The 12,321-nt window shown below is 43.5% G+C and overlaps 1 protein-coding gene across 1 annotated transcript in view; it reads left to right on the top strand.

Annotated features, from left to right (window-relative positions):
- The window catches only part of LRP2 (LDL receptor related protein 2), a 174,718-nt gene that overhangs the window by 109,040 nt on the left and 53,357 nt on the right, over positions 1–12,321 (top strand). Inside the window, exons 43-48 of the mRNA XM_065412898.1 lie at positions 2,586–2,875; positions 5,034–5,237; positions 5,665–5,907; positions 7,433–7,558; positions 9,345–9,464; positions 11,503–11,634. Of these exons, the coding sequence (XP_065268970.1) occupies positions 2,586–2,875; positions 5,034–5,237; positions 5,665–5,907; positions 7,433–7,558; positions 9,345–9,464; positions 11,503–11,634 (1,115 nt within the window). The remainder of the gene's footprint in view (positions 1–2,585; positions 2,876–5,033; positions 5,238–5,664; positions 5,908–7,432; positions 7,559–9,344; positions 9,465–11,502; positions 11,635–12,321) is intronic.

Here is a 12,321-nt window from a genome sequence, read left to right as displayed (position 1 = left end):
TGGCTGGTCAGAATCCAGCAACCAAATACCATAAAAAGGTGTATACCAGCCCTCGCAGTGTTCTTTATGGAGGTACACTAGACTCTCCACTGAGTATTGTCAAGTGTCAAGATTCATCAGACTGGCCAAACTAGACAAGCTTGTGTGCAGCTTTTCTTCTTGCCATTACTTCCAAAAGACAGGGTTGGAATTAGTTCCTCTATCTGTGCAAGAATGACATAGCTGTTGTCAAGTGGAAAAGGTTATTCTTGTAGCTCCAGAAATAATTCTGACCAAGATTAGTTCATCTTTCCACAACTCCTGTGAAACAGTGTTTCCATTATTTTGTTCCAGTCCTTACACTCCCTTGGAAAGTTGTGGCATAAATGGGCATTCCCAAAACGTCTTATTCTATCCAAAATGCCATGGCCTTAGGACCTCAAACTTGCTGCAGGCAAGACATTAAAATCCTTCACCAGTTGACATCCTGGGCATCTGGGAGACTATTTATGGAGTACGAATCAAGGTGCCCTCGGAAGGTCCCTATTGGCATTGTGGGGAAAAGTGTCTGAGCCTCATCTGAAGAAGATTTGCAAAATAGATTTTCATTGCTCTGCAGAGGGAGCCTTTTGGTAGGAAGGTGCTACTGGGTTGGTTCCCACAGAATTCCTTAAATTACAAAGCTTTTGCTTTATATGGGATAACTTGTATGTCTGCCTATTATTCATCTTGTAATAATAATTAAAATTCTGCTTTATCGTCCCTTCCTCCACTTCTGTGATTCACTGCTTGTTACTTCCCATTAGTGATGAAGGAGGAGAGAAGCCAGGCAGCAGAAGGAGAAATTTCTTACATGATAATTTTCTTTCTGTCAGCAGCTTCTCTCCTCATTCAGCCTACCCTAGTAGTCTAGTGAATGACCAGAATGCAATTTGTAACAATTGAAATGTTTCTCTAAGGGAGACTTAAACATACAATTGCCCTAAGATTAGCTAATGTAAGTTCATGTTATTCACTTAATGCTAATGACTGGTTACCTGCGTGCTTCTACAGCTTTGGAAGAGCTCTTCTGGGTGTTAAATTGAAGGGCAGGACTTAGTCCTGGAGCTGCAACATTGAACCCCCCTCTGGACATGGGGAATGTTATTGTTTACAGTGTAATTTTCAGAAAACCTTTCTGTTCCATTGACAGTCTACACACAAACATAACGTTGCTACCTGTATTTCTGTGTATGCAGCCTTGATGGGCCTTGTCTTCCCTTTAACTGCATTGTGAAGAAAGGAGCAAAAGCACGGCAATCGCACAGGCGCATCTTTGAAGGAGAGGAGCAGAACTCACATGACCTTCTGTCTCCTGTCACCAAAGCCCTGCCATGTCTATAGAACACCTCATTGGGTTGTCTGATCACCAGAATGCTGGGACATGGAGTGAGGCAGCAGCCTCTACCCGGGGCTTAGTACACTCTTCACATTTGCTCTAATTTCTCTAATTCCCCTACACTCCACCCAGTATTTTCTCCTCATTGCTCCCTTTTTCTCTTCTCACTCGCAGCTTCTAGCAATACCATGCTTCTTTTTTACCAAGCACTTTCTCTCTCCTCCTTGAAATCCCTCCTCAAAATGCATTTCTTCTAGAAATCCTTCCTACTTTGTCATCCTTCCTGCCAACAATCTTTCCACACCCTCCTTTTTCTGTACTCTCGTGTTTTGTTCTTGTGTGACTTGTCTGCTTGGACTGTAATCTCTGTGAGGCAGGGAACTTGTTTAACTCTGTGCCTTAAGTGCTGCAAACATTTGTGGCCTGATAAAATGATTTTACATAATAATGCACCGGCAACTGTAGCATAAATTGATTTTTCCTGAAGCAGCACTATCTGACCTCCACTGGAAGCAGGTGCAGGTGGGTCAATAGTGCTGCTAGGGATAGGATGGGTAGACAGTATGGAACAGGGATATTGCTTGCCACAGGATCTGTAGGGTTGGAGCCTGTATCTCCTGTGGACCCCGGAGGTCCTGCTTCTGTTAGTTCTGCTCATCGTTGCAGAGGGGAGCCTGAACTCCAAGGTCAACAGAGAAGAATTTGTGGTTATTTTATAGCAACTCTTCTTCTTTCATATATTTATTCATGGGAAACTTAGCACATCGGTTTATGTATTTATTTTGTATGTGATCTGCTATGTATTTCCTGGTAACATGAATTTGGGTCTTCAGTAGTGGCAACTAAAAAGACAGTATCTTTCCCTTTCATGGTGCCGCTGTACGCTTAGTGCAAGGCTCCATGGATTTTGAGTCCCTTCAAAGGAAAGAATTCTGTCGTGAACGTTGGGCTCATTTTGGTGATGTGTCGTGTAGCTGCTTACATGTTTTCTTCTAAAAAATAATTGCTTCTGGTACATTATTTTATTAGTGCTTCAAAGTCATTACTGTGCATCATTATTGAGCCAGTAGTTTGAAAAGCCCCTGAGACCTCAAACTGTATTTAATAGCAAAACTTAGTTAAATATGCTCCAGTATTTAATTGGTGGGAACTGGTCACAGAGTGTAATTAAGTATGTACTGGTATCTGTAAAAGTTCAAAGGCTTTAGTATCTCCTTATTTATTTTAGACAGAAGATTGAGCGATGCTCCCTTTCTGGTTCCAATCGTGAAGTAATCGTTAGTACTGCTCTATATCCATTTGCCATGACCTTGTTTGATCAGCACATTTACTGGACAGATTGGAATACCAGAAGTATTTACCGAGCTAACAAATACGATGGCTCAGATCAGATAGTAATGATCATGAATCTGCCACAAAGACCAATGGATATTCATGTTTGGTCAAAAAGTAAGCAACAACAGTGCATCAATCCTTGCAACCAATTTAATGGCGGTTGCAGTCACATCTGTGCACCAGGTAAACTATTATGTTTGATGATAATGTTGACTATAGCAGAATTCACAGTATGGTGGAGTGCTAGGTTTAAAAATTACTTGGGAATGGCTGAAATATTTATTCACCTAAACCAGGAATGGGCAACTTTAAGGTAGCAGAGCACCACAAAATATCCTAAAAGCCTGAGCAGGCCACACAGAATTTTTTTTGAAGATTGAGCCGGGTCACTGAGGGGCACCGTCTTTTAGTAAAGTTGCTGCTGCCTCATACTACTCTGCTTGGCTCTGCTTCCCCATCAGCCTTTCTGCACCATGCCACCAAGTTCCAGTTACTGTCTCCCCCTGGGATGATTGTTTGGGAGCTGAGAGCCAATCAGGTTTTGGACAGCCCCCTCCCACAGTAGTGGGTGGGAGCAGGGTACACCTCTGCCAACAGGGAGGAACTAACCAGAACTGGGTGGCATGGGCCAGAGCTGGAGCCTGGTGTATGGGTTCTGCATGTTGGGGAGCCTGTGTTTAAGGGGGAACAGAGTGAAGGCAGAGACCATGCACTGAGTCGCAACGCCACTCAAATTTGGCCTAGCCCCCATCTGTCATGTCAGCAGGGAAGGGGCTCTGCCATTACACCATCCAGCACTGGTTACTGCCTCCCTGTTGGCAGAAATGTGCCCTGACTCGCCCACGGCTAGGAGGGGTCAGGGCTGATGACAGATAGCTTGGCTGTGGAAGATGGGAGCCAATGGGAAGGCAGGAACCAGAGCCGGGTGACATGAGCCCTCCCCTGCATGAGTGACAGAGAGATGGTTGGGCCAATGAGTGGTGTTGCGACTCAGTGCCTGGGCTCCTGCTCCCAGTCCGGTACTCTGCTCCTCTCGTACTCCCTGTAACCCCTCTCACTTTAAGTGGTTGTGTCTGGTGCTCAGATTTGGGTGGACCTGGGTGCTACTTGATTGGGCCATGGCCCACTCAGGGCTACGCCCCTGCTCATTCCCCCCCAAATAATATTTTTACCAGCTGCCTATGGACAGGCCAAATAAAATGATCTGGTGGGCAGGTTGTTTCCCCTATGCCTACAGTTGCCCATTCCTGGTCTAAACTAAAATATATCTCATTGAGGTCCAGACTGTACAAACTGAATTTTCTGTGCTAATGTGACAGCTGCCATTTTGGCTGACACATCAGGGATTGAACTACATGAGCTGCTACAGTTAGAGCTAAAGCACTCTAGCTGGGGCTGTACCGGACGCCTGTCCTCTATGGATTCGGCACAGAGGGGGCCTATAATACATACTTATCAGTAGATTACACTGGGACCTCAGAATGGTACCACAGCACTAAATACTTCATGCTGCAAATTTAAAATGTCATCATAATCTGGATTTCTTCATCACATGGTATTACAAAATATTTCCGTTACCATTATTTTCCAGACTCTTTCAGAACCCCTTGCCGTACAATCTCCATCTGTTTTGTTGTGTTATTTTAAAAGCTTTGGCAATTGAAATCCCAATTTCCAGTAGAAAATGAGTGGGTTTAATAAGCTGATAATGTTGTACAAGTTTGGCACAAGCTGAAACTGTAAAATACATTAGGGGAGGGATTTTTAAAAGCACCCCGGGCAAGATTTTTAAAGTCTCCTAAAGATGCAGATAGGTGCCTAGTGGGATTTCCAAAAGCACCTAAGCACTTATCTCCCATTCACAGTTGGCCTGGAGGCAAATGGAAAACTCCCATTGACTTCAATATGAACAAAGTTAGTCTAATGTTTTCCAGTCTTAAGGGCCAGATCTTCAGCTGGTGTGGCCTTAATTTTTGACGACAGGATACTTTCTCACTTGGACCCCAAAAGTGCACCTATTATCACACTGAGAACAGCCCAGAGATCTCATGGTATTTATGGCAAACAAATATTATAAATCAGTGCACCAGATTTTGAGCTCAGTTACTCCAGCCGTAGTTAAGTGCCGTTCAGTTAAGTGGATTGATACAGGTGTACTGAAATCAGCATCTGACCCAGTAGCCTTGCTTATTTAAAAGGCAGACACATACAACACAGCTAGCTATTATAGTTCAGCAAAGAATAACGAATGTTGTAGCTGTGAATAATTTTATGGAAGGCTTACCTTAATGTGTTGATATGCTCATCCTTTTTTTTTTTTTTTGGTTTCAAATGTATGCAGGTCCTACTGGTGCAGAGTGTCAGTGTCCTTCTGAAGGTCACTGGTATTTAGCCAATAATAACAAGCACTGTATTGTGGACAATGGTACCAGGTGTGATGGAGGGCTCTTCACATGCCTTAATGGACGATGCATCTCAGAGCGGTGGAAATGTGACAATGATAACGATTGTGGGGATGGCAGCGATGAGCTGGAAAGTGTGTGTGGTAAGTGTTTTAATAACTGTGTTCGAAAGTGACACAGGGCTCAGTCCTGCTCCCACTGACATCAGTGGCACTTTCCCCATTGGTTTGGTGGCAATGGGATTGAGTCATGTGGTAGTAATTTGGAGCGGGCTCCTGCCTGCTTTCCGATTTTGCGTCTGCATCTTCATGTGTATTATGACAACAAATTTGCATTAGAAACAAGAAAGGATTTATAGGCATGCCTTTAACTTTAAATCATGTTTATCCTACTTTAGCTTTTGACTTTGTCTAATTCAAAATGTGTATTTTACTTTTCATGCAGTCCGTTTTGCAGCGATGTTTGCCCTGGCAGGTAAAAGTGAAGCGCGTTTTCCTTTGCTACATTTGTCAAAGAATTGAGTTTACATTGTATCCATGACTTTTCCTCCCTGTTTTTATCCCCTTTTAGCTTTCCATACCTGTCAGCCAACAGCTTTTACCTGTGGCAATGGGAGGTGCGTACCTTATCACTACCGCTGCGACCACTACAATGACTGTGGAGACAACAGCGATGAGGTGGACTGCTTGTTCCGAACTTGTGACTCCCACACAGAATTTACTTGCAATAATGGAAGGTGTATATCTCTTGAATACGTCTGCAATGGTGTAAACAACTGTTATGATAATGGCACTTCAGATGAGAGAAATTGCCGTAAGTTCATCATAACTACCTATTGTATATTTGGATCTGACTCTTTAAACCAAAGAAGAGGCAAATATTTTTGCTTGTGAAGAATAATGAAGCTATCCGCAAAAGAGAACAAGTGACTTCTCTTGACACGATTGGTTTATTTTAACAATATTCTGCTTTATACTATTTTGAAACAAAACAGTAATTAAAATATTTATGAGCAATATGAGAGCATAGATATTTTATTTTATTATTAAAAATAGCCTGTCCTCTGTACGTCCCCAACCCTGGAAAGATTTATGCATGTGCTTCACTTTGTGTGCTGTGAATAGTCCCATTCAGTTCAACAGGGCTCTTCATGGTGCATTATATCTTTATGTAAGTCTTCACAAGGTTGGGACCCAAATTTGTGCAGTGGTTTTATGCTATAAAGTTTTATATCATTCTTACTGTGTTAATTGTAATAGCTTTAATCACCTGCAGTAAATATTATGCATGTTACTGCAGAGTTACTTTTACTCTTTAATATGTATGCTTTATATTGCTAAAAAAGTGGAAATGTTTCATTAGTTAAGTGTTCATTTCAAAATCAACAGAATTGTTTTTGGAAATGAGTAGTATTTTCAATAAAATACAAAATGCAGTTAAATCAATATTGACCAATAACGTGGCTAATCAGGCTAAGCAGCCCTTCTGGTCAGTAGGAACATTCATAACTGGAGCTGAGCAAATAATTCATGATGAGAAATGTATTCAGTTAAGGTAGCCCCTTTTTCTGCTTGCTATATTTGTTGGTATATTGTGATTTTCTGGAATGTACTTGTAACTTGCATTTTTCTAAAATTTTGAAATGTTTACTCTATGGATTTATCACAAGTATTCGAAAGTTCAGCTATGTTGCTTATTTGTGGTTGATCACATAATTCACATGGTATTATTTCTGCCCCAATTGGTTGAATGTACAAGCACTTCCAATATGAATATATGTTCATGTGAATTTACAATATGGTTTCTGTGAATACCAGCACATGCTACTTTGAAAATGCATTCTGCCAACATTTTTGCCGGTAAAACTTAATTGTCTGAATGTTCACAGAGAGCAGCAGGACAGAGTCATGAGCACGGCCCCAAGTAATTCATATCAACATTTGAACAAAAATGAGTGGAAAACATTTTGAGTTATTTGCCCATGTCTCTTTGTAGCTTCTCAAGACATCCACGTTTAGCCATTAATCAAGAGAAAATATCCCAGAAAAATATGTAAAAAATCTATTTTGTATTAATTTACTATTGATTTAACTTTGAGGAAAACAGACACCTAGTTTTGTGGCTGTTTTAGCTCCCTCTAGTGTTTTTTAGAGCCACTTTGTGTTTCTTTTGCGTGAACAGTGATATAGTGGCAGTCTCTTAGCTAAAACTTATATAAGACGCTGAAAATTTACTCCAGAGTAAATTTTATTTTAACAACATTGTGTTTCTTTCAAAATGATACGGTTTAGTGGGATAAAAATGTTCTAAACATTTTCTTTCTCTTTCCCTCTTAAAGCTGAACGCACTTGCCAGTCTGATTTTACAAAATGTCAAAGCACAAACATTTGCATTCCTCGAACATATCTGTGTGATGGAGATAACGACTGTGGAGACATGAGTGATGAGAGCCCCACTCATTGTGGTAAGTAAATATATGGAGATATACCTATCTCCTAGAGCTGTAAGGGACCCTGAAAGGTCATCGAGTCCAGCCCCCTGCCTTCACTAGCAGGACCAAGTACTGATTTTGCCCCAGATCCCTAAGTGGCCCCCTCAAGGATTGAACTCACAACCCTGGGTTTAGCAGGCCAGTGCTCAAACCACTGAGCTATAGTGCCCTAATCACCTTTCTTCACTTCAGTAATTCATTCCTCTGGTGCCTTTGGTACAAGCTCAAATGTTCTTGTAACATCTGTTCTTTATACTCCCTGAGGTTTATGAGGTATATGTACCATAATGTGCTCACCATTTATGTAGTCTCAGCTTTTCCCAATGAAATCAGGCATAATTTCTCTATCTTTTTTGTTTAGTATTTCAAGAATCCTTTATCCATTCTGGTTATTCTTTGCTGTACCTTCTACATCAGTGGTTTTCAACCTGTCGTCTGCGGACTCTGGGGGTCTGCAGACTATGTCTTAGATTTCCAAAGTGGTCTGCACCTCCATTCGAAATTTTTTAGGGATCCGCAAATGAAAAAAGGTTGAAAACCACTGATCTACATCATATTTTTCAAGGTTACCAGAATTGAGCACACTATTCTGAATGTGCCTTCGCCAGTCCCTTAGTGCTAGAATAACTTCCTCTTTCTTTTGCTCAATACTTTGGTTTACACAATCTAGACTATAGTTTGTTTTACTTCTCTGAAGTGTTTATATATTCTAGAAAACATTTAGTCTTTTATTATTGCTTCTAAGTACTGTGTAAAAGCATCTAGTTTTCTCTCAGTCATAACTACCAGATCTTTGTTTGCTAGCATAGAAGTTGGTTGTATGTATTTCCTTCCATGTTTAAGGTATCCCAGATCAATTTATAAAGTGTACGAGGTATGTTTACTACCACTGCTCTGTACTTTGTAGTGATTTAGTGGGTTGTCATTACCTCATAGTTATCTACATTGAATTGAATGGTCTTTCACCCAATCTTTCTAAAATACAAGCCCAGCTTTTGCCCACAGAATATGGTCAGTTTAGGGGTGGAGCATGTGTGACAGGAAGAAATTTTGGCACCTTTGCCAACCAGTAGGAATTGTAAGTCTTGTGCTGCTAATGAAGGATGTGCTTCCGTCCCTTTGTATCATAAATCTTGGAAGTGCTGCTATATTACTGATGGGTGTTCTGCATGGAGAGCGGGTGCGAGAAGGCAAAAGTGTAGTGCACTGTGGAAGAAAAAGAGATAAAGGGAAAGTGGGAGGAAGAGAGGGACAAAAGGGAAACTGAAACAACTCAAGGGTGTTAATGAGCAATACATTCAATGCCCCTGAATTCCTTAGTTGTAGGGAAACAGTGAAGATAACAAGATCAAGTCCAAACAGTCTGGCTTGTAGAGTTGCCTTTTCCTATTATTCTTAAAGTGAAAATCATCTTAGTCTCATCTCAACTATAAATGTACAATGTGCTTTGCTCTCTAGCTGCTCTGTGGAATCTTATACTAGGGGCACATTCTGCATTCCCATAAGTGGATGCAACAATAGAAGCTGCATGTACTTGTCTAAGGAGAGAATTTGACCCAGTAGTTGAATGGAAAGAGCAGCTAGATTGTACAAAAAGCTCTGCAGATAGAATATGAAAGGGCATCCTTGCTAGCATAATTTTTTCTTTTTCTTTTTTGGGGTCTATAATGTTTTTGCGTATCATGGACTCAAAAGCAACTTAAAACAAGTTGGAAGGGTAACAAAAAGAAAGAAGTCATACATAGGTTTTTTCTTCCAGTCTCACTGACTTGCACAAATAGTGAGTTTCGTTGTACATCTGGACGTTGTATTCCTGCTCATTGGTACTGTGATCAAGGAGTAGACTGTGCTGATGGCTCTGATGAACCCGCCTCTTGTGGTGAGTGTGCAGTTAAAAGAGAACTGTTCTGGGGAATGGGATGGCTCAGGAAATTCGTTATGGGAAATAAATAATTTCTCTTCTAGATCAGCAGTACAAATCCAGTCCAGGCTGGTAGTAACTGGAAAAACATTTTAAGGCCTGTTCAGTGGCTTGGGTGATATGAGCCTGTAGTTTCAATTTATTTCTTAGTGCAGGGGTGGGCAAACTATGGCCCACAGGCCACATCCAAGCAGGGGAGGTTGGATAGAGGGCAGGGGAGTTCGGGGTGGTGGTCGGGGGCGAGGGTGTGGATGGTGGTCGGGGGGAAACAGGGTTGAATGGGGGCAGGGGTCCCGGGGGGCAGTCAGGAAGGAGGGGGGGGTTGGATGGGGCGGCAGGGGACAATCAGGGGACAGGGAGAAGGGGTGGTTGGATGGGGTAGGGGTCCCGGGGGGGCCGTCAGGAATGAGAGGAGGGGTTGGATGTGGCAGCGGAGGTCCGGGGGCAATCAGGGGACAGGGAGCGGGGGGGTGTGGATGGGGCAGGGGTCCCAGAGGGGCCGTCAGGGAACTGGGGGGGTTGGATGGGGCAGGAGTCCGGGGGGGGGCAGATAGGAGGTGGGGGCCGAGCCACAACCCCCTCCCCTACCCGGCCCTCCATACAATTTATGAAACCCAATGCGGCCCTCAGGCCAAAAAGTTTGCCTGACCCTGTCTTAGTGTCTGCATCACAAAAGCTCTGTGTGGAATGCGAATTCTCTTAGCTATCATGATTGATTACTCGTAAATGAAAACCATTCCTTTCTCCTTTGAAACAACAGTGTTGGTGAATTGGCTGATGTGGGGTAGCCTGTATTTTGGAATGGTCTTGGACATGAAGAGTGCATATGCGCTCCGACATTTGGGGAAAAAGGTGTGGAGAGAGGGCTACACTTCGGATATTTTCCACTACATGCATCCGATGAAGTGGGCTGTAGCCCACGAAAGCTTATGCTCAAATAAATTTGTTAGTCTCTAAGGTGCCACAAGTACTCCTGTTCTTTTTGCGGATACAGACTAACACGGCTGCTACTCTGAAACTTCAGATAGTGTGAGACTGGGGCATTCTAGGATTCTGAGTGTCCCATAATTCCTTGGAATAATCAGGTCCTGTATGCAGGATGGAAACTGATTAGAGTAAACAGGGAAATAAGAAAGGGAAGGGAGAAGGAAGTGGGGAAGAAGCTAGGTATTTTCTCCATAGGGCGGAAGAGGAGGAAGACCAAAATCACTGGGAAACGAGTAGAGTACAATGTGGCAGATATCAGTGGAAAAAACTGGTACTGTAACAGGAGAATAGGATTTTCTTGTGATTGAAAATGGGCTGATGTCTTGTGATGAAAATGTCTCATTCTCCACATTTCATGAGGTATGAGAAATTCAAGTGATAGCTGGTAATGTACTGTTGGTTTATTACTAGCAATGTATTTATTAAAATAAAAACTACACCTTTTGATTTCAAACGTAGAAATGATTGTGACTTTTTGCCTGCATTTCTAGAGCTCTGAGACACATGCCTGCTTTTGGAGGAATTCAAACTGACACACCTTCAACCTTATTAAGACCTGTCTAAAAGGTCTCTGGATTGCTCCAAAAACCTCAGCCCCTGATTACAAACAAGCAATTATAAACGTACATAGTAAAATTAGTACGGTCACTGTCAGGACTGTTGAATTCATGTTAGATTTGATGCCTGCTTCAAGTTTACCAAGTTTCCTAATTTCAGATTTCCTTAACAGTCTACTTTTGATGAATAACAAGATTGACATACTAATAATCAAAGCAGTAATGTGTTTGTAGGGGTTGTTAGTGTAATTGACCAATAAAGAGAAAATGGGGCACGGAGAAGTGGTGTTCATCTTATCTCAGCAAGTGTGATTTGACCTAGGTTCTAATTTTTGAGCTTTCCTCTTACATTTCACTGGAGTAAACCTGTCCTAAAGAATGTTTCAATTAGTAGGTTATTACAACGGTGCAGGCTAGTTTAACAAGCAGAGTAATTCTATTCATTTTTTAAGTGTCCCATGTGCGGACTTGTTCAAGTAACCAGTTCAGGTGTGATGATGGCAGATGTATCCCAGCAAGCTGGATCTGTGACGGTGATAATGACTGCGGGGATATGAGTGATGAAGATCAAAGACATAACTGTGGTAGGTGTCTAATACAAATAAAGTATTGTGCTAGGGCAGGGGTGGGCAAACTTTTGGGGCTGAGGGCCACATCTGGGTGGGGAAATTGTATGCAGGGCCGGGGCAGGGGGTTGGGGTGCGGGAGGGATTGCGGTGTGCAGGAAGGGGCTCAGGGCAAGGGATTGGGGCAGAGGAGTGGTGTGGGGTGCATGAGGGGGCTCAGGGAAGGGGGTTGGGGTGCAGGAGGGGTGCGGAGTGCAGGAGGGGGCTCAGGGCAGGGGTGCAGGAGGGGTGCGGAGTGCAAGAGGGGGCTCAGGGCAGGGGGTTGGGGTGCAGGAGGGGTGCGGGGTGTACGAGGGGGCTCTGGGCAGGGAGTTGGAGTGCAGGAGGGGTGAGAGTTGCAGGCAGGGAGCTTAGGGCAGGGAGTTGGGTGGTTGAATGCAGGCGGGGTTCGGGCTCCGGCCCGGCGCCTGCCCTGGCCCCGGCCCCACGCTGCGCCGTGCAGCTCGGCTCCAGGAAGCGCTGCGGCCCCTGGTGGGGGGAAGGAGGGGCGGAGGGCTCCACGTGTGCTGCCCTTGCCGCGCCTCCAGGTACCTCCTTCGAAGCTCCCATTGGCCACGGTTCCCCATTCCCGGTCAATGGGAGCTGTGGGGGGCGGTGCCTGGAGGCAAAGGCAATGCACGGAGCCCTCTGCCCCCCAACCCGGGG

Source organism: Emys orbicularis, chromosome 11 (genome assembly GCF_028017835.1).
Source record: "Emys orbicularis isolate rEmyOrb1 chromosome 11, rEmyOrb1.hap1, whole genome shotgun sequence".
In the NCBI taxonomy this organism is placed as follows: Eukaryota; Metazoa; Chordata; order Testudines; family Emydidae; genus Emys; species Emys orbicularis.
This window is presented reverse-complemented; position numbering and strand designations above follow the sequence as displayed.